Here is a 19,651-nt window from a genome sequence, read left to right as displayed (position 1 = left end):
AAGCCCTGCTTCACAATATGTGACGCTATCAAGTAAAATTTGTCATTTTGTCGATCCAGGTAATTTGAAATTTTTTTCCATAATTTGAAAAGAGCATAATTCATGCTTTAATATTGTGTAGATACCACTTTTGGTTCAAAAGTTGTGAAAGTAGAAACAACAAGAGATGAGAGAGAATGAATCTGTGAAATAGGGATTTTAAGACGAGTTGTTCGGTGGACATAAATCGGCACATTCTAACCTCTTTTGGATTTTGTTATTTCAGGAAGGATAACCAAATACATGTAATAAAAGATATAATTCGGCATCCAAAAATTCGGCATACAAAAAATTCAACCCTGTTGGCTCGTTTAATGCTGATATTTCAGAAAAACGACTCATTTAGCCTGATCGCATCACATAATAAAAAAAAAATCAAAGTAGTAACTGACCTTATATCGTCTTGGTTTCTGTTGCCTTGGTGGGTACAGAGGCACGGGTAGAGGGGTGCTAGCAGGCATCGGTGGTGAGGGCGTGGCCCTCGGAGGAGGGGATGGTGTAGGTGAGGGTGAGATGGGTACAACTGTTGGCTCGGGGGACTTCACCTCATGCTCCAGGAAGGTTGGTAGAGTCGGCAGAGTCTGCAGATCGCTGGCAGTAGCCAGAGAATCTGGTTTCTGTGGATCAACATTTTGAGTGGTTTCCGTCATTGTTGGAATGAAATTTGGGATAAAAAGAATCCAGTTCTCTAAAGACACTCTGCTGAAAATCAGGTCTTCAGTATGAAACTCAAACTAAGTCTTTAGTGTGACGCCAACAAGCTAAATCTACGAATTGACCGTGAATGGTAGTTCCAATGCATGCAACCGAAATCTTTGGGAATGAAAAGCGTGGATCAAAAGAATCCACTTGGCTTGGTTGTCTCGATGTGTTACAAAAACTATGTCTTTAGTCTGACGCCAACAAGCTAACTCTACTAAATGACCGTGAATGATGGAACCAACGCGTGCAACCAAAAATAAGTCATTATATGAGTCATCAGCAATCTTAGAAAAAACATATACTTGAACGTAATGTAACTTTTATTGCCCTCTTAATGAGCGAGCCTTGACAAAAATTGCTTATTCAACCGACCATTATTTTGTCAAATTCCGTCAAAATATTTTTGGAGGAATAAAGCGAACTACATTGTACATGTTCGTGAGAAAAAGATAATCACAATAAAATCACAGCTGAAGTTTTTCATAAAAACCCCGTGCAAAGTTGGCAAATTTCCAGTGTTGTTTTTTTTGTCGACTGATCACAATCGTAAAAATGGATAAAAAACAAGTGCTTGTTATTGGAGTCAGAGAGCAAAGTGCATGGCAGGAACAACAGCATGAAACTGGAGCCGAGGTTTCGTCACGGGAAATTTATCCCAACATCAAGGTGAGTGTGATTATTCTGATGAGGTGCAAAGCTCGGGAAATATTGATGTTTTTTTCTTTCTTTTATGAGTTGATGAGGTTGCCAACGATGCGGATATAAACGTACACCTAAATTGCCAAGTAATGAGGTTCTATTGTCAGCAAGAAATTGCACAATATTCCATCTGCATGATATTTGTTTTTGGTGTCCTCACAATTCCTTCTTTTTTTGTTGTTGAACTCTCGTTTAAATACCACCAATCAAAAAAGGCAGGATGCACTTTTGGTAATTGTCAAAGACCAGTGTCCTCACTTGGGCCCAATTTCATAGCGCTGCTTTAGCACAAAATTTTGCTTAAGCAAATAAATCCTGGCTTTATAAAATCAGATTACCGGCCAAGACTCCACTCAATTGTTATGCTAAGTAAACAACAGCTAAATACCAGTCACAAGCAATGTATATGCCATGAAATTTTGGCCAGTTTATAACATGTGTAAAATAAGCTAGCTATTTTCGTGCTTAAGCAAAATTTTTGAAGCTCTAGGTGTATCCCAACATTTCAAGCGTAAAATGTGAAAGCCTGTGAAAAGTTGGGCTCAATTGGTCACCAAAGAAAAAATACACCCTCATTGCATTAGAATTGTGTGCTTTCAGATGACTGAGAAAAGGCTTTATGTCTGCATCCCTTCTTAGATTCAAATTTTTGGGAGTGAAAAATTACCCCATTCTGTAAAACTACATCACTTTAAAGGGTGTTGTTTTTAACAATGTTTTTTTTTTGTAACATCAACGGCTCCCCAGTGCTTCTTACCAAGTTAGTATTTATGGCCATTCATTTTTGGAGTACAAATGTGTACCTCCCTTGAAAGTAAAGAATCACCCATCTCAAAAGAAAAAAACACAACTTTACACTGTAGATGCTTATCAAGAGATATAAGAATTTTAGGTTGAACAAAGACAAATTTACTAGAGTGGCATCCCCTTAAGGTGATGTCCTCTCCTGCCGCTTTTCAGGTTGTATAATAAACTTGGGTCAATCCCTGGCTATGCAGCCTTTACAGGTTGATTTACTTCTGACTAGCACCCATGAACAAACATTTTAACAATACAGGAAGACGGTCAACATTTGGGCTAGATAGCTCAGTTGGTAAAGCGCCGACACATTAATCCAGAGGTCACAGGCTCAAATCCCGCGCTAGTAAAACTTTCTTTGCTCGACCAAAATTTAGTTAAAACTTACCCAGTCAGTTTCCCTAGTGATTTATTACTTGACAATAAAAATGTTACACTTATTGCATGTTTCCAATTGAGTTTTGAAGGTAAAGCCAATGGCGATGCTCATTGTGTAGCATATAATTGTGATGCTACGCTAGTGAAGCAGACGTGGAAAATGTCCACTATAAAAACATGTCGACTTGACATCCACGCTAAGAGTTGTTGCCAAGGCAATAATTACTGCGGCTGTTTAATCACAATAAAATTGATATTACAAATTTAAATAAGCATAAGCGAAGCAATTAGAGATAAGTCTATTTCAAGGTTGAATGAGTAGGCCTTGAATTTCATTCTTAAAGGGGCACAGCCATTTTCCTCTCGCAAAGGGCACTTCTATGAGGACAATTTTAATTTGTGTTGGAACTTTGCTTAAGTAGCTCTATGAAATTGGGCCCTGATCAAGGATACTTTATGTGCACATTAAAAAAAAAACTGTTCATTTATTTTAATCCCATCAAAATCCCAATAAAATTTTAGGACGTAGCGTTTTTAGGATATCACCAAAAGTAGGGAGCAGTTACATGTATGTCCACGCAGGAAGAGTCATCCGTAATTGATACACGATTTGAGAAGTTTGGCACACAGAAAAAACTCTGATTGATTTGTTTTTGAATCCCTCTCTCTTAAACCACATTCCTTTAAAGGGAACTGTGTCTCAAACTGTTGTACATTCAACAGTGCAGTGCTATAAATAATATTATATAGTAAAGGTTTGCGGTTACACCATGTATAATCTCTAAATGTCTTTACCAAGTAAGTTATTATGGTCATTAATTTTTGGAGTAATTACCAAAGTAGGATTTGAAACTTTCCATGGTGGAAGTATAACTAAGAGAGGTTTTGCGATAACACCATGTGAATATCTCTTTTAGAGTGGTGTTGGTTCTAAATAAAACCCGGTTGTTTTCAACTCAACGACTTGATCTGCATTCTCCTGAAGACGATCAGAGTATACTTATCGAAACGTTGAGTTGTCAACCGGTTCTTTTCAGAACCAACACTTCTCAAAAATATATATTCACATGGTGTTACCGCAAACCTTTCTTAGTAATTACCAGAGGTGTAAGGATACGCCTTGAATCATGTTTGCCAACAGCAAACAAGACAGGAACCGCACACTGCCAAGGTAACGCTATTTTTAGTAGCAGAGAGTATAAGCCGTCAAGTATAATGTCAACGATGAGAAGTTCATTTAATAATCGAATAGTGGCTCATTATTAGAAAAGGATTGATATTACTAAGCGGTTGCCGAGGGAACAGCGGTGAGTCAAGGGCAAACATAAGATACCGACTGGCGTGAGAGACACCTGTAGAACGTCAAGATGTCACGCAGCGTCTGTAGGTTTACATAGGCTAGCGGCGCCGTGTGTACAACAACCTAGACTCCCCGACTGCGAAGCATTGATTCCGTTTGCTAGGCATCAACAATGAAAAGTACCTGACTTTTGACTAAAAGGGGGCTCATTGTATTCGGACTGGGCGGTTTGGGGTATAAAAAGAGTTTGCTATGAATTGAATTTTTACATGTGAAATTAACAAATGAAATATGGTTGGAAAGTTTTTCTTACAAGAATTTCAAATTGTTATTAAATTGTTTTAATATTTTTTTATATCAAACCACAAGGGTTGTATGGCTTCTGACTGGCACCCCTGAACAAAGATATTGACAAAATAGGGACACCGCCAATATAGGGCTAGATAGCTCAGTTGGTAGAGCGCCGACACGTTAATCCGGAGGTCGTTGGTTTGAATCCCACTCTAGTCAATTCTTTGTTCAAGCCCCAAAATCATTAATATTTTTTTAATACCTTAATTTATTTGTTTCAATCTTTTTCTATAGTCATTTTATTTTAAAAGTTACTTTATTATTTCTTTGTTTGGTTTGCTGGTACTGTCAATAGGTCTTTCTTTGTACAGTACTTTATAATCATACAACCAAGATATTAAATGTCAATTAATATGTACATGAAAAAATACCCAGTGAGTCAAAACAAAAACACATGTTTACTTTAATATCAAATAACAGCCCCTTGACATTAAAGGCAGTGGACACTATTGGTAATCGTCAAAGACTAGCCTTCACAGTTGGTGTATCTCAACATATGCATAAAATAACAAACCTGTGAAAATTCGAGCTCAATCGGTCTTCGAACTTGCGAGATAATAATGAAAGAAAAAAACCCACCCATGTCACACGAAGTTGTGTGCGTTTAGCTGGTTGATTTCGAGACCTCAAGTTCTAAATCTGAGGTCTCGAAATCAAATTCGTGGAAAATTACCTCTTTCTCGAAAACTATGGCCCTTCAGAGGGAGCCGTTTCTCACAATGTGTTATACAATCAACCTCTCCCCATTACTCGTCACCAAGAAAGGTTTTATGCTAAAAATTATTTTGAGTAATTATCAATAGTGTCCACTGCCTTCAAATATTTGATACGACTATCATTTTTTTGGTAAAGCAATTTTTTTCTTCTTCTATTTGATGCACTGTTACAACTAGAAAATTTCTTCAAATTAGGTAAATTTAGAAAACACACTGAGAAATATTGGTTAAAATTGTCAGGGACGAAATGTTAAAGGTGCTAACGCACTCATTATGATTTTGCAATTCAAAATAACAAATATAGAAAGGTAACAAAAAAAAATTAATACTACTCTTTTGTTTACATTTTTATAATCACACAAGCATGTTCCTTAAATTCCCACTTAGTGCCTTAATTAACCTCTTTAAAAAACCTCCCTTAATTAAAGACTTACCGTTGACGTAATGAGCCGAATCACTATCGACACCCAAGGTGTTTTGGCCTCTCTTGATTTCAGACCGCTTCCCTGTACGGCAACAAAACAAAATATCCGTCACTGAAATACATCATGAAAACCACGAACGTAGAAGTATCAAACTAAGAATGTTTCTCCACTAGAAGAAGTAGACAGACAATTTGAGAGTGTGAAACGGTAGCCGGTGTGCGAAGGTTGTTGTACGGTTAGCGTAATCATCACATCGGGTCGTTGGGTTCAGTGGGAGCTCATTCTCCATGCGTGGGAATTCAACCGGAACGACATGAATGGACTTTAAATGTATTTATCTTTTCCCCCGAGGAAACGTCGCATTGGAGTAAGAGAGGAGACAATAAGTGGAAGTCGTATTCCGAACTACCAAAGAACCATACTGCACTGTTTTTTCTCTTAAAGGCACTGGACACTGTTGGTAATCACTCAAAATTATTGTTAGCATAAAACTTACTTATTGAGCAATGGGCAATTGGTAATGAGCAATCGAGAGCTGTTGATAGTATAAAACCGTGACATTGTGAAAAAACGGCTCCCTCTGAAGTAACGCAGTTTTTTAGGTAATTTCACACACAAATATTTGAAAAATTCAGCTGAAGCCTTTTATTAAACATCTGAAAGCACACAAACTAATGCAACTATGGTGTTTTTTCTTTCATTATTTTATTGAAAATTCGATGACTAATTAACCCCAAATTTTCACATGTTGAGATACACCAAGTGAGAATACTGGTCTTTGATAATTAGGCCGAGTAAACAAAGAAACATGTTTAGCGTCCGGGTTTCAAAAAAAAGGGAAGGAGGAGGGGCTTTTTTATTTTTTATTTACAAGATGACGGACATTCTTTTTAAAATTTCAAATATCCATTGTTTTTGCTACTGTTAAAGTTCAAACACAAAAAACATAAACGAAAGGGCCTTTTTTAAAAAAATTTAATAAATGGCTGCCAGACACATTTTTTAAGACAAACGGCTGGACTATTTAAAAAAAAAAAAAAATCTTGCTGAGACCATTAAAATATATCCCTTTTTTCCGTTTACAAAAAAAAATACAAATAAAATACACAAAATGTTTTTGGCGTATCAGACCAAAATCGGGCTTATCATGAAATGAGCATTGACGAGATGATGTTTTGAGAGTGATAACGTAACATGGCTTTTCGCAAATCTCTCAGAAAAGCCCTGGATAAGGGCATTCAAAATGATTGTTTTTTTACACAATTGAAATCTTTTTATAGTCAAATGACTCGATTTCCCTTTTCTTTGAAAGCACTTTAAGTGAATTTCAGCAAAGTTTACGACTTGACATATTCGTTCAAGCAGGTCTTTTAATAATTATTTTGAGTAATTGCCAATAGTGTCCACTGCCTTTAAACTGAAACTTCCTTCTTTGTCTTCTCTCCATGAGTTCATTGGCTAGTACAGTGAATATGATCATGTTATCTTTGTCTGAAAATCCTTGGCTTCACACCAAGAATTAATCAATAAACTCATTCCAATCACCTGTGCACAAAACAACCTTCATTACCCGTTACCATACGATGGTACGTTATGGGGTTGGTAGTGTGATTAATTTTGCTCATAATCAATCCCGCTGTGGCATATAAACAGCGAGGGAAATTTTTTAACGGAAATGGAGAAGAGTGCTTAGGGGTCAAAGCAACACAGTCAATCCTTAATTCATTTTATAGCATAGACCTTTTCGCAAATACTGGGGCGAGCGCGTAAAGCTTGGAATTAGGTGCATTGTGGTCTAGCTGGTATACAAATTTGATCCATATCTATCCCACAATGCACCTCATTCAACAGTCTGCGCTTGCGCATTGGTATTTGCGATAAGGTCTATGCTGTGCATCTGTATCTTGTCATCTGCTGCCCTCTGCCGTGTTGGCTTTGACCCAATTCACGCTAACTATGTAGTTTTTACGTGCAATTTGAAACCCGAGATGGAGAGCATGGCAGACAGGAGCCGTGTGATGTTCGTTCAAGGGATCAATGGACCTTTTGTTTTTTTGACATCACATACGCAAACATTGCCGACCAGTGGTTGGCAAGAGCACAGGCAGTCTTCACTGAGACAAAAATACAACAATCTAAAACTGACTACATAAGGCCACATAAAATAAACAAAATTGTTGATCGTCCACGCCAAACCGTTCAAAACCCCCCAACCCCATTTTTTTTCCTTCTTTTTTTCCCCCCATGTCTGGATATCTCTTTATACTTTTACTGCCCAGATTTTTCAGCTGATATTTTTTTCAAAATGTACAGGTTTTAAAAGATGTTTAAAGAAGGTTTTTATTCATGTTGGCAAAGCAAGAACAATTCTGCAAATATTTACTTGGGCTACACTGTGTTTAGTTGTTTGAAAAAGTTTACAGAAAATGTCATCTAGGAGTTAAATTTGTTTGACAAAACTATTGAAAACATCAAAAACACACAAACCCTCTGTTTTATAGTGATTGTGATGATTTCTTTATTATTCTTGATTTCATATTTGGCATGTCAACAAAACTTATAAAAAAAACAATAAAAAAAACACTCCCTCCCTCCCCCATCCACAAAAAAAAGGACGATCAACAATTTTTTTGTATGTGGCCTAATAACACAATCAAAATCAACGGAAAAATAAACAACCATCTAAAACTGCATGACTACACTACACAGTGATGCTACAAAAAACACCATATTGATGAGAAATCAATTGTGCTACCCCCCAAAAAAATAATAGTCTTCACAAAAAAAAGGTTTGAAATGTTTAGGCCTTATAGAAGATCCTCGGCGATAAACTGGTTAAAGAGAATTTAATAAAGAGAACATTTAATATTTTGCCGCGGGGGGATAAGAGCAGGGTAACACAAAAATGTCAAAATGGAATGTGAGAAGCTTTACCATTTACATCTGCGGTGAGCATGAAAACAAAAATGAAATGGTAAAAGGAAATGATTAAAATATTACAACCAGCAAAGAACCAGCACTTAGGGAAGCGGAAATTCTGCGCTTACGTCAAACAAATTTTACGGGTATAGCAGGGAATTTTTGTTGTGCGGGTGCGAACTCCACGTTACTAGGCATGACTCCCTTACTTAGCCAGGGCAGAATTCAGCACTTGCACAGTAAGTGGAAAATGGCGATCGTAAGCGTAGAATTCGGCAGTAAGCAGAGCCATGAATTATGGTGGCCGTGGTATGACCATAGAGAATTTCTTTATGGTATGACTCCCTCATACGAAAAATATGGGTTAAATACACACCATGTTATGCATTTCCTCGGTATGCTTGATTTTAATGCCGAATATAGTAATCAAATAAAAAAACTACTGTACAGAAAATTTAAGGAAATAATAAAAAAAAACTTGAATACAATTTGAGTTTTACCTGGAGTGGTAAGCTGATCCGTATTCCCAGTCTTCCTCGATCACTTCTTAGGGCTTGGTACACCCGGGTATCAAGAAGCTGAGCACAGTACGCTGATGGGGTGTGAAGTGCCCAGGAGTCACCCATAAAGGCTGTAAGGGGTGCAATGTTAAAACATTAAGATTAAGGAGGCAACTCGGATATCAAGAAGCTGAGCACAGTACGCTGATGGGGTGTGTAGTGCCCAGGAGTCACCCATAAAGGCTGTAAGGGGTGCAATGGTAGAACATTAAGATTAAGGAGGCAACTCGGATATCAAGAAGCTGAGCACAGTACGCTGATGGGGTGTGTAGTGCCCAGGAGTCACCCATAAAGGCTGTAAGGGGTGCAATGGTAGAACATTAAGATTAAGGAGGCAGCTCGGATATCAAGAAGCTGAGCACAGTACGCTGATGGGGTGTGAAGTGCCCAGGAGTCACCCATAAAGGCTGTAAGGGGTATACAAAGGTACAACATTAAAATTTGCATGAAGATGTGATCAAAAAGCTGACCATGCACCTTTACAGGGTAATTACCCAGTAGTCGCCCATAAAGGCTAAATTGGGTGTAGGGTAGAACAAGATCAAGGATTTAATAGATGTTAAATTTGAATCGGGGGGTAAAGAATATTAATATTTTTGGTTTGTACACCGATGTGTATAGCACTGTATACTCAGTACTTCCCCCCCCCCCCCCCCCCCCCGAGTCTTGTGAAAAAAATCACAGGCATTTTATTCGGGTGGGATTCGAACCCACGACCTTTGCAATTCTAGAGCAGTGTCATACCAACTACACCACCGAGATTGCCCGGTAGCTAGAGGCAGTTCGAATCCTATGTTTTAGCAGCGGGTACTGCAAACGATTTAATAGATGTTGAATTTGCATCGGGGATAAAGAATATTAAGATCAAGGATGGGAACAAAAGAAGCTGACCAAAGTCCAGGATAAATAATACCCAAGAGTCACCCATAAAGGTCGAGGGGTGTACTTTTACAGGGGGATGTCACACACACCCCGGAGTGGTAATACCCATCAGTCACCCCATAAAGGCTTAGTGGGGTTCAAAGGCAGAACATGATCAAAGATGTTTGTTTAATAAAAATGAGTTCCAAGAAATTTCACGAGAAATAACCTCACCGTTTGTTGCAGGATAGAACTGCAGTGCGAGAGCGGCAATGTCAGTAAAGAGTGACGCTAGCTCCCTGGGTTGAGTGAAGAGGAATGAATGATGCCATGTAGGCTGCTCCTCTGGGTGACCAACCAAGCTCACCTGTAGAAGACAGACAGACAAACAGACATCTTCGGTAGGCTTTCTCTACATTCTGACACCCCTAAGTTCCCAAAACCCAATATTCCGACAACCTTATGTTCTGACAACCCTATGTTCTGACAACCCTAAATTCCAACCCCCCCCCCCTTGTAATTTACATGCTAGGTTTCGGGTTAGGGTTAGGGTTGGGTAAGGGTAAGGGTTAGGGTTAGGGTTAGGGTTAGGGTTAGGGTTAGGGTTAGGGTTAGGGTTAGGGTTAGGGTTAGGGTTAGGGTTAGGGTTAGGGTTAGGGTTAGGGTTAGGGTTAGGGTTAGGGTTGGGTAAGAAAAATACACTCGGTGTGTCGGAAAATAGGTGTGCCAGAACATAGGGTGTCGAAACATAGGGGTGGCAAAATATAGGTGTGTAAACCTTCCCCAGGTGTCATCTATGATCCCTTGCTTTTTGTTAAACAATGTCAGAACACTCCACGTAAGTACATTTTCTACCTAAAAATCACCCCACAATATCTATCTTGTAAGCCCAGACAGACAGAGGTTAGTCTATGCAGAAACAATTCGAACAATAATGACTTTATAGCAAACAGTTTTATTCAGAAATGAGAACACAATAGGGGGCCACTACTCTTACTGTACGCAGCCACCTTTACATAAGAAAGTTACAGGGTTCTGCCATTGTTGTTCTGTCGATCCTCTTTTTGAGTTCTTCTGTGAAGTACAACTAGAACCGAGGAAACCTTAAGAGGTAGCATTGGTCCATTGTGTAAATGACCTTGTAGTAAACTATTCCTTTTCTTTTGATAACTGGCCCGAAAACGCAGCCAGGTGTACATCAATAAAGAATAATAGCATTTAGAAGACTCTCCTATTCATGTTGACTCTTGGTGCAGAACATGTTAACAAAAAGGTACCGCTGGGCTCCACCAGAACCACTCTCCGTCGTTCTATCAATTATTATTATTAAGCCAAGGCTATGTGGACCCTGAAACCGGACCCGAAGGGTGCGTGCGCTTACCTGTGGTTGGCTATTCTTGGTCCCCAGTTGGGGTAAGAGGAACGATGAGGGGTGCGGATCGGGAAACTCCACTGTTAAGGGAACCACATTCTGAGCTTGAAGATTATGCTCAGCCGTCTGCTGTCTGGGGTACAGTGAGGATAAATGAGAGAAATGTAAGGATTTGAAGAAGTTCAACTATACACTTGATAGAGTTCTATCATTTTTTTATTATTATCTGTAGCCATAGATCCTTGGCATTTGAATATAATCACTTGGTGAGATCTGGCCGTTCTATTTCCTGAGGTGAAGCAGAGTGAAATTAACTCTACGGGCATTTGATTCAATGGTCCACAACCAAAAACCTAAAACCTCACTCAAAATTACAAACTTGTTTTACTCAAGTGGTGTTTGAAGCTTTGCATGGTGTGGAAAATGAGAATTAACTAAAAATAGTAAACTATTGTGGACAATGTGCATCCCTCAAGCTTTATTTAAAGTGCATCACTACCAGCAGTCCGGCTTTCTTCTAAAGACAAGCAGAGTATACTGTTCAAAACATCAAGACCACACAGGCTCTATTCAGAGCCAAAACTCCTCCAAGAGAGATTTTAGACATGGCTGTACCCACAAGTTTACTGTTTATAGTTGATTCTGATCGTGTTTTGCTTAAAGTTTGATAAAGTCTTACTAACCTATAAGTGAAGAGGTCTGGAAGCAGTCTGGCTACAGCTATGAGAGGCCCGATGGGATTGGCTAAAGATTCCTCCACCCCTAGCAACAGCACTTCCAACCCATGGAAGCCCAATGCATCTTGGGATTGAAGCAAACTATCGTCCAATCGCAGCAGCCGAGACTTTCTCCTCAGAATCGAGACAAAAAGGTGGGTCTCGTCCTAAACAAGCAAAATAAGAATATATAAATCTCTCTCCAATTATTTTCAACAAACAAATCACAAGAGCACCCTGTTCATCAGAGTGTGGGTTCGAGTCCCTGTCGTGACACTTGTCTCCTTGAGCAAGACGCTCAACTATAATTGCTTCTCTCCACCCAGGGGTAAAAGGGTACTTGTGAGGCCAGAGATGGTTCTTGTGATTGGTTTAGGCGAGAAGCGCATATTTGTTGCAGAGGCTGTATACTCCCCATGATTAAAGGCCCAGTGGCCAGGGGTAAAAATGTTGGAAGCGCTTTGAGACGCACTTTGGGTGTGAAAGCGCTAAATAAAAACTGGTTATTACTATTATTTCCTATATTAAGTAAGCCACTTTTTGCCTCCTTATTCTTCTTGCAAATGTTGTAATCAACTAATGAGAAAAAAGGAACACTTTTAGTATTAAGTAGGATTTGAAACTTTGCATGGTGGGAGTATAATTAGGTGAGGTTTGCGGTAGCATCATGTCTAAATCTCTTTTGATTAGTGTTGGTTCTAAAAAGAACCGGAGGTTGCCAACTCAACGTTTCAACCAGTATGCTTTATCCTAGAGACGATCAGAGCATACTGATCGAAATGTTGAGTTGTAAAACCATCGGTTCTTTTTAAAGCCAATACTACTCCAAAGAGAAATACACATGGTGCTACTGCAAACCTCACATTTGAGCTCAATTGGTTGTCGAAGGTGTGAGATAATAATGAAAGAAAAACCACCCTGGTCACACGAAGTTGTGTGCTTTCAGATGCTTGATTTCGAGACCTCAAAATCTAATTCGAAGGTCTCAAAATCAAATCGTGAAAAATCACTTCTTCCTCGAAAACTATGTTACTTCAGAGGGAGCCATTTCTCACAATGTTTTATACTATCAACAGCTCCCCATTAATCGTTACCAAGTAATGTTTTATGCTAATAATTATTTTGAGTTATTACCAATAGTGTCCACTGCCTTTAAATAACTGGAAATATTGAACTAACCTGAACAAGATCCAGATGGTATTGATGGAAGGGCTGAAGTTGATAAACTGGAAGTTTGTATTCAATCACTGGAGATCTAGTCGGCTCATGGATCACTTGAAGAGTGACTTCTGATTGATACAAAGACAAGAAAAATTAAGTAATAATCTACAAGGAAAACCAACCGGGTAATAATTTAAAAAAATTGGGGTGACCAAAGGAAAACCCATTTGAGTGAGACTTGAACCTTTGGCCTCCTGTTTAATGGCCGGCACTCATGAAACAGAGCTATCTAGCGCGGCCTCCCTATTTTGTCAATATCTTTTTTCGGGTGCCAGTCAGAAAATAAATTCCAGGCGGAATTCCATGGTTCTGTAAGCGCCAATTCTTTGCTTATAGTAAGCATAGCCATGGAATTAGGCTCTAGACCAAAATTCATAGAGCTGCTTAAGCAAACAATATTGATCAACAAGTTTCTGCTATTTTGCTTTACAAGTTTTCTGCTAAGCAAAATCTTCCAGGATACCAGTCAAAGATTGTACATGCGCGTTGGCATTTTTGGTTGGTAACCAAATTCTGGTAAGCATAATTTTAAAGTGCTCAGCTACTTTTTGTGCTTAAGCAGCTCTATGGAATTGGGGCCTAGATGGGTACTCACCATGCACCGTCTGGTCCCCAGACTCCTCCTCCAATGGGACAGTAATAGTGATAGCTTCTTCCCATGTAGGGTTCATGCTAGCTGAGTGAGCTGCGTGTGTAGTACACAGAAAGGACTGGGTTTCCTCACTGGATGAATCGTCAACGATCCTAAACATAGATCAGAAAGAAGGAAAAAAAGTTATACTTTTGGAAGGTCGGTATGCTTTTGCAAGGATCCAAAAAGCCTCCAAATCAGGCAATTCTTGGAAATACCCTACCCTATTTTGGGGGCCAATTACGCCAACATAAACTATATTTGTTTATTCCTTACCCAGCTACATACGCCCTTGGCGTTGAGCCATCTGGTAAACGAGGTAGATCCGTAGCAGCATGGATGATCATCACCAATTCTTCCTTGCCTGGTTTTGATACATGGTTCTGACGCAGGAGTTCCGATCCTCGGCGTGGATTTCTGTCCTTTCTGGGCTGCCCGGCCTAAAAAATAAAAATAAAACAGTTCATCTGCAATTATTGCCTCGGCAAAGTATCAGCCATGTTTCCCATTCCATTATTACACTGTATTTAAATTCCTTAAAGGCGGTGGACACTTTTGGTAATTACTCAAAATAATTATTAGCATTAAACCTTACTTGGTAACGAGTAATGGGGAACTGTTGATAGTATAAAACATTGTGAGAAACGGCTCGGCTGAAGTGAAGTATTTTTCGAGAAAGAAGTAGTTTTCCCCAAATTTGATTTCGAGACCTCAGAATTAGATTTTGAGGTCACGAAATCAATCATCTAAAAGCACACAACTTTGTGTGACAAGGGTGTTTTTTGTTTCATTATTATCTCACAACTTCAATGACCGATTGACCTCAAATATTCACAGGTTTGTTATTTTATGCATATATGTTAAGATACAGCAAGTGAGAAGTAACTATTTCTTGCAATTTCAGTTCAAGAAAGTTTCATCAACCTTACCACTCTTGGAGGGTTCTTTGTAGGTACAGACAATGTCTTTGGCCTCAGTAAGGGTGGTGAGTCCTCGACTGGTACCACTGGGTGAGGATCAGCGCCTTCTGGTGGAACCTCAAGGGGTGGAGACTCTGGTGGTGGCTGCTTGCATTAAATGAGAATAACATTCCAGTTATGAGTTTTTAAGATCAAGAAAATCAAAAGCAATTTATACTTCCAGGTAAAGTCATTTTGCCAGAATTTTGAAACATGGTGTCCAAGTTTGCTGAAAATGTAAACAATGTCCCCTGTTGATTCTACTGTAACAATTGCAATATTTTAATACACTTTTTAAAATCAATCTAAGCTTCTCATATCAACACTCCTCCCCCCCCCCCCAAACCCCTCTTACTTTTTGACTGTCTGTGACAATGCTGTCAACTTTGGACAGCGTCTAAAAAAACACTGAAGATTTAGAGAGGTTTGCGGCAACACCATGTAAATATGAGTAGCGTTGGTTCTGAAAAGAACCGTTGGTTGACAACTCAGAACCAACACTACTCAAAAGAGATCTTCACATGGTCTTACCGCAAACCTCTCTTAGTTATACTTCCCCTATACTACTTAGTTTAATATACTACTAAAAGACACTGGACACTATTGGTAATTGTCACAGACCAGTCTCCTCACTTGGTGAATCTCAACATATGCATAAAATAACAAACCTGTGAAAACTTGAACTCAATTGGCTGTTGAAGTTGCAACATAATAATGAAAGAAAAAACACCCTTGTCACACGAAGTTGTGTGCCTTCAGATGCTTGATTTCGAGACCTCAAAGTCTAACTCTGAGGTCTCAAAATCAAATTCGTGGAAAATTACTTCTTTCTCGAAAACTATTCCACTTCCGAGGGAGCTGTTTCACACAATGTTTTATACTATCAACAGCTCCCCATTACTTGTTACCAAGTAATTATTTTGAGTAATTACCAATAGTTTCCAGTACCTCTTGTGTAATTTGACAATTGACAAACCTCAGGCTCCGGTTCCTCATCCGCCATTTTAAGACTCAGCGAGTAGTTCAGTCGACCTCCGAGCACCACAAGCCCATCTTCATTGAGAGCCCTCCTAAGGTTGAGGGTTCCCCTGTACCTATACAGGGTCTCTCCTTCCTGGGCTTGCTGCTTGACGAAGGGGGTGCTCGTACGAGGGTAGACGGTGAATGTTGCCTGGCCGATATTCGGGTTTTTATCGTCATGGCTGTCGTTTTCGGTGTAGGAGAAGACTTGGACAAGGAGGACGATGTCATGTTTGGCGGGGGAGCAAAGCCCTGAATAATAAAAAATAACATCAGGCCGTTAAAGGAAAGGTAAACGTTTGGTAATTACTACAAAAAAATATTAACTTAAAAACTGACTTGGTAACAAGCATTGGAGAGCCGTAGTATAAAACATTGTGAGAAACGGCTCCATCTGAAGTAGCATAAATTTTGAGAAAGAGGCAACTTCTCACTAAAATAATAAAAGACTTCTAGCCAGAAGTCTTTTATTCCTATCTGAAAGCACATAAATTTGTCCAACAAGGGTGTTTTTTCTCTCATAATTTTCTTGCAACTTTGATGACCAATTTAGCTCAAATTTTCCCAGGTTATTATTTTATGCTTATGTTGGATTACACCAAGTGAGAAGACTTGTCTTTGACAATTACCAAACCTGTACCTTCCCTTTAACTATTTGTTGCATTTTGGTTGGTAAGTTGTTTGCAATCAGCTAATTCTTTTTTTCTCAATGATAATAATAATTACAACAATTATAGAGTACTTAACACACAAATATCTAAGCGTTTCAACCAGGGCCCAATTTCGTAAAGCCTGTAAGTACAAGAACCCGCTAAATACAGAGCATTATTGCTTAGCAGAAACAGGTTTCCAGCCAAAATTACATTAGGTTTCGTCCACTGTTGTGGCTGGTGCCGGACTCAACTTTTGCCTAGCAAAGAAATTTGTCAAGCAGTATTTGTTGCTTCGTCCAAAGTATTGACCCCTTGCACGCGCGTCACACGCGGCGACTGTGCCACGCTTACCATTTTGGTGGTCAATAGGTTTATGTGTAAACGCTTCGCCGCCTAAAATGTGCACTTAGCTGAATAACGCACAAATGACATTGCCCACCAGTATGGTGCATCCAATATATTCCGCTGATGGCATCAGGTGAATTGGGTCAATTGGAGACTTTCTGGGACGATAGAGGGCAGCAGACTTACCGGGTAAATCCATTGTTCTCAGAAATATGCGCATGTTCAGAACTACGTAAACAATGGAAATTTACCCGGTATGTCTGCTGCCGCCTAGCGTTGGAAAGTCTCCTATTGGAGCTATTGAGCGAAAAAGCATGATATCCGTGGCATGTCCTGGTGTGGGTCTCAGGGATAGCTGGAAATGAGCACTGTATTCTCAGTTTATCTTTCCAAGCATCCTCTCAACTCGCCCCATACATCACTCGCACTTAGTCATATGGCCATCGCTCAATTCTCATATTCTTCACCCTCACTCTGGAACAACTTGTGGCACAACATCAGAACGGCTCCAAACAAGAACATTTTCAAACATCTGCTGAAAACTTACCTGTTCACTCATTTATTTTTGTAAAGCGCTTCGGGACTGTTGTGTGAAGCGCCATATAGACCTAAGTGCTGTTTAATATTATTATCATTATTATATAATTATATGACAAAGACTTTATGTAACACGAAGGCCATCCTTTGATAATACAATGATGTTTTTGAAAGAAGAGTTTTGACTTACCTTTCGGAAGGTGGAATGTAAAGCAGTTGTCTGTGAACTTTTGCGGCAGGTTTTTGTTTGTGTCTGTTACATCAACTGTGCTGGTTACTGTGGAAAGGCCCTCTATTGACAGGTCTTCATCATCATCAGGCCAAACTTTCACCTTTCCAAAAAAAAAAAGTTGGACAGAAGTTTTAGCCTAAAATATAGAAAATTGATTTTGTAAATTGACACTTTGTCCTCTTCACTGAAAAAAAGAAGGAAAGTATGGTATAAATAATGGTCTTTTTGGGTCTCACAGGGGAAATAACGGGTTTTTGAATGCGATTTTTGTTTCTTCAAAGGCAGTGTATACTTTTGGTAACTGTCAAAGACCAATATTCTCAACTTGGTGTATCACAACATAGATGCATAAATTAACAAACCTGTGAAAATTTGGGCTCAATTGTTCATCAAAGTTGCAAGAAAAGCCCTAAGTGGAAACCCAAGCAATCAGCAAGGGACTTAAAACCCAATCCTTGCAAGACTCCGGTCTGAAGTGGGATTCGAATCAGGGTCAACACTAACAGAGGTTAAGTCAGAGTAAGAAACCACTGTTCAAGAAATCCAATCAATAACTTACGGTGGTCGTGTTGGCACAGAGGTATCATTCCTCAGACCTGGTTCAAATTATGCCGAGGGCACTACATGGATTGGGTTTTTCCAGTCCCTGTCTGACTGCGTAGGTTTTCCTTGGAACACTCTCTGGAGTTTTCCTTCCAACATCTTAAACGAAAAACTTCCTTCCTTGTCTTCTCTCCATGGGGTTATTGGCTAGTTCATTGATTAAGTTTGCTTTTGTGAGAGTCCTTGGCTTTACAGCCAAAATAAGTGCAATGAAAATGAAAATTACTTGATTTTTTTTTTAATAATGTGGGAAAATGTACAGACCTTTTTCAGCAAGGCTTTCGCCTCCTGTGCTTTGCACTGTATAGATAACTTCAAGTAGTAACTGCCAGGTACGTTGAACGTGCAGTCCCGCGACACAAACTTGAACAGAATGGCTCTTTCCTCAATCTTTAACACCATTGTTATTTACATTCTACAACCTGGAATAAACAAGATGCTCAATATTCTACTTGAGCTTGACTTTGAGGCATGGCAAGGTGGAATATTTTTATTTTATCTACTGCACAAAGTATTAAAGGTGCAGTGGCATCACATGATGGGGTACTCCTATACTTAGTATTACATTACAGCGTTAATATTTAAACGAAGTCTGTGGTCTATAGTCTATTATTATAAACACTACACCAGCACTTTGTTTTGAATTGGTGTGCTCCCAGAATAAATATTTTAATTTGGAAAAATTTCCGTATTGCGCCACCATTTTTTCATTCGATATGAAATAATATAGTAGTTATCTAATTTATTCAACACAATGAGATATCCCTTTTTGTAAAAATGAGTGAAAAAGTGGTGGCGCCATACAGAAAGTTACCCTTTATTATTTCTACACACAGCCAGAACAGAAAACACACTGCTGACCACTGCACTGAACTGATTGCATGCTAAACTAAACTTCATACTTTTTAATCATACCACGGTTCTGCTTTGAAATTGACCCTGTTCACCACAAAACTGTATAATAAATAATATAACATAGGCTTAGATAAATCTGTGGTTATCTAACGTTCAGCAAAAGTAGCCCCCCCCCCCCCCCCCGTCCTGCCCCTAGTAGAATGCCCAGGCCTTGCGTGCCCGTTGTTTGGCAACGTCACCGCTGAACGGCTGAACACAGCGCACACACTGTCCTCTGCATTCACACAGCATGCAGCAATGCATTGAAAATAACACACGGTTTGATATAGAGCCAGAGGACACTGATTTACAACAATCACAGCAGACCACTCAAAACACTTCGTAAAACAACTTACCTAAAGCATTTCCCGTGACAAGAATCATATGTATGGTGTGTCAAGACATTAATGATGTTGTCAATTAATGTTCAAGCCGACAAGCAACCACAATTTACAGCAAAACTTCGACAACTTTGATGATAAAAAGTTCACATTGAGCGCTCGCTGCTGTCAGAAGAAAAGCTAACCACACACGTCACTAGAGGGCGCTATGCACGCCGTTTACTTGAGTCTTTTGCAAACGTTTACTTTACACATACGACTACGAGGCCAATGCCCCGGGCCCGATTTCATTGAGCTGCTTATAAAAGAATCGGAGCAAGCACATAAAACTTGCTTACCAGAATAAGGTTACGAGCCAAACTACCATGCGACATGTACA

General features: G+C 39.3%; 1 protein-coding gene across 1 annotated transcript in view; it reads right to left on the bottom strand.

Annotated features, from left to right (window-relative positions):
• The window catches only part of LOC117304056 (coiled-coil domain-containing protein 33-like), a 34,902-nt gene extending 15,461 nt beyond the window's left edge, over window positions 1-19,441 (bottom strand). The window contains exons 1-14 of the mRNA XM_033788542.1: window positions 19,288-19,441; window positions 18,302-18,459; window positions 17,393-17,534; window positions 15,624-15,919; window positions 14,618-14,752; window positions 13,965-14,128; window positions 13,653-13,801; window positions 13,016-13,125; window positions 11,804-12,003; window positions 11,130-11,253; window positions 9,983-10,115; window positions 8,828-8,958; window positions 5,418-5,489; window positions 432-656 (exon numbers count right to left, since the gene is read on the bottom strand). Coding sequence (XP_033644433.1) covers window positions 432-656; window positions 5,418-5,489; window positions 8,828-8,958; window positions 9,983-10,115; window positions 11,130-11,253; window positions 11,804-12,003; window positions 13,016-13,125; window positions 13,653-13,801; window positions 13,965-14,128; window positions 14,618-14,752; window positions 15,624-15,919; window positions 17,393-17,534; window positions 18,302-18,439 — 2,019 coding nt within the window. The 5' untranslated portion in view covers window positions 18,440-18,459; window positions 19,288-19,441. The remainder of the gene's footprint in view (window positions 1-431; window positions 657-5,417; window positions 5,490-8,827; window positions 8,959-9,982; window positions 10,116-11,129; window positions 11,254-11,803; window positions 12,004-13,015; window positions 13,126-13,652; window positions 13,802-13,964; window positions 14,129-14,617; window positions 14,753-15,623; window positions 15,920-17,392; window positions 17,535-18,301; window positions 18,460-19,287) is intronic.
• Between the last annotated feature and the right edge of the window lie 210 nt (window positions 19,442-19,651).

The sequence above is a fragment of the Asterias rubens genome, chromosome 20 (genome assembly GCF_902459465.1).
Source record: "Asterias rubens chromosome 20, eAstRub1.3, whole genome shotgun sequence".
Taxonomy (NCBI): domain Eukaryota; kingdom Metazoa; phylum Echinodermata; class Asteroidea; order Forcipulatida; family Asteriidae; genus Asterias; species Asterias rubens.
The sequence above is the reverse complement of the archived record's forward strand: the minus strand, read 5'-3'. Positions and strand labels throughout refer to the sequence as shown.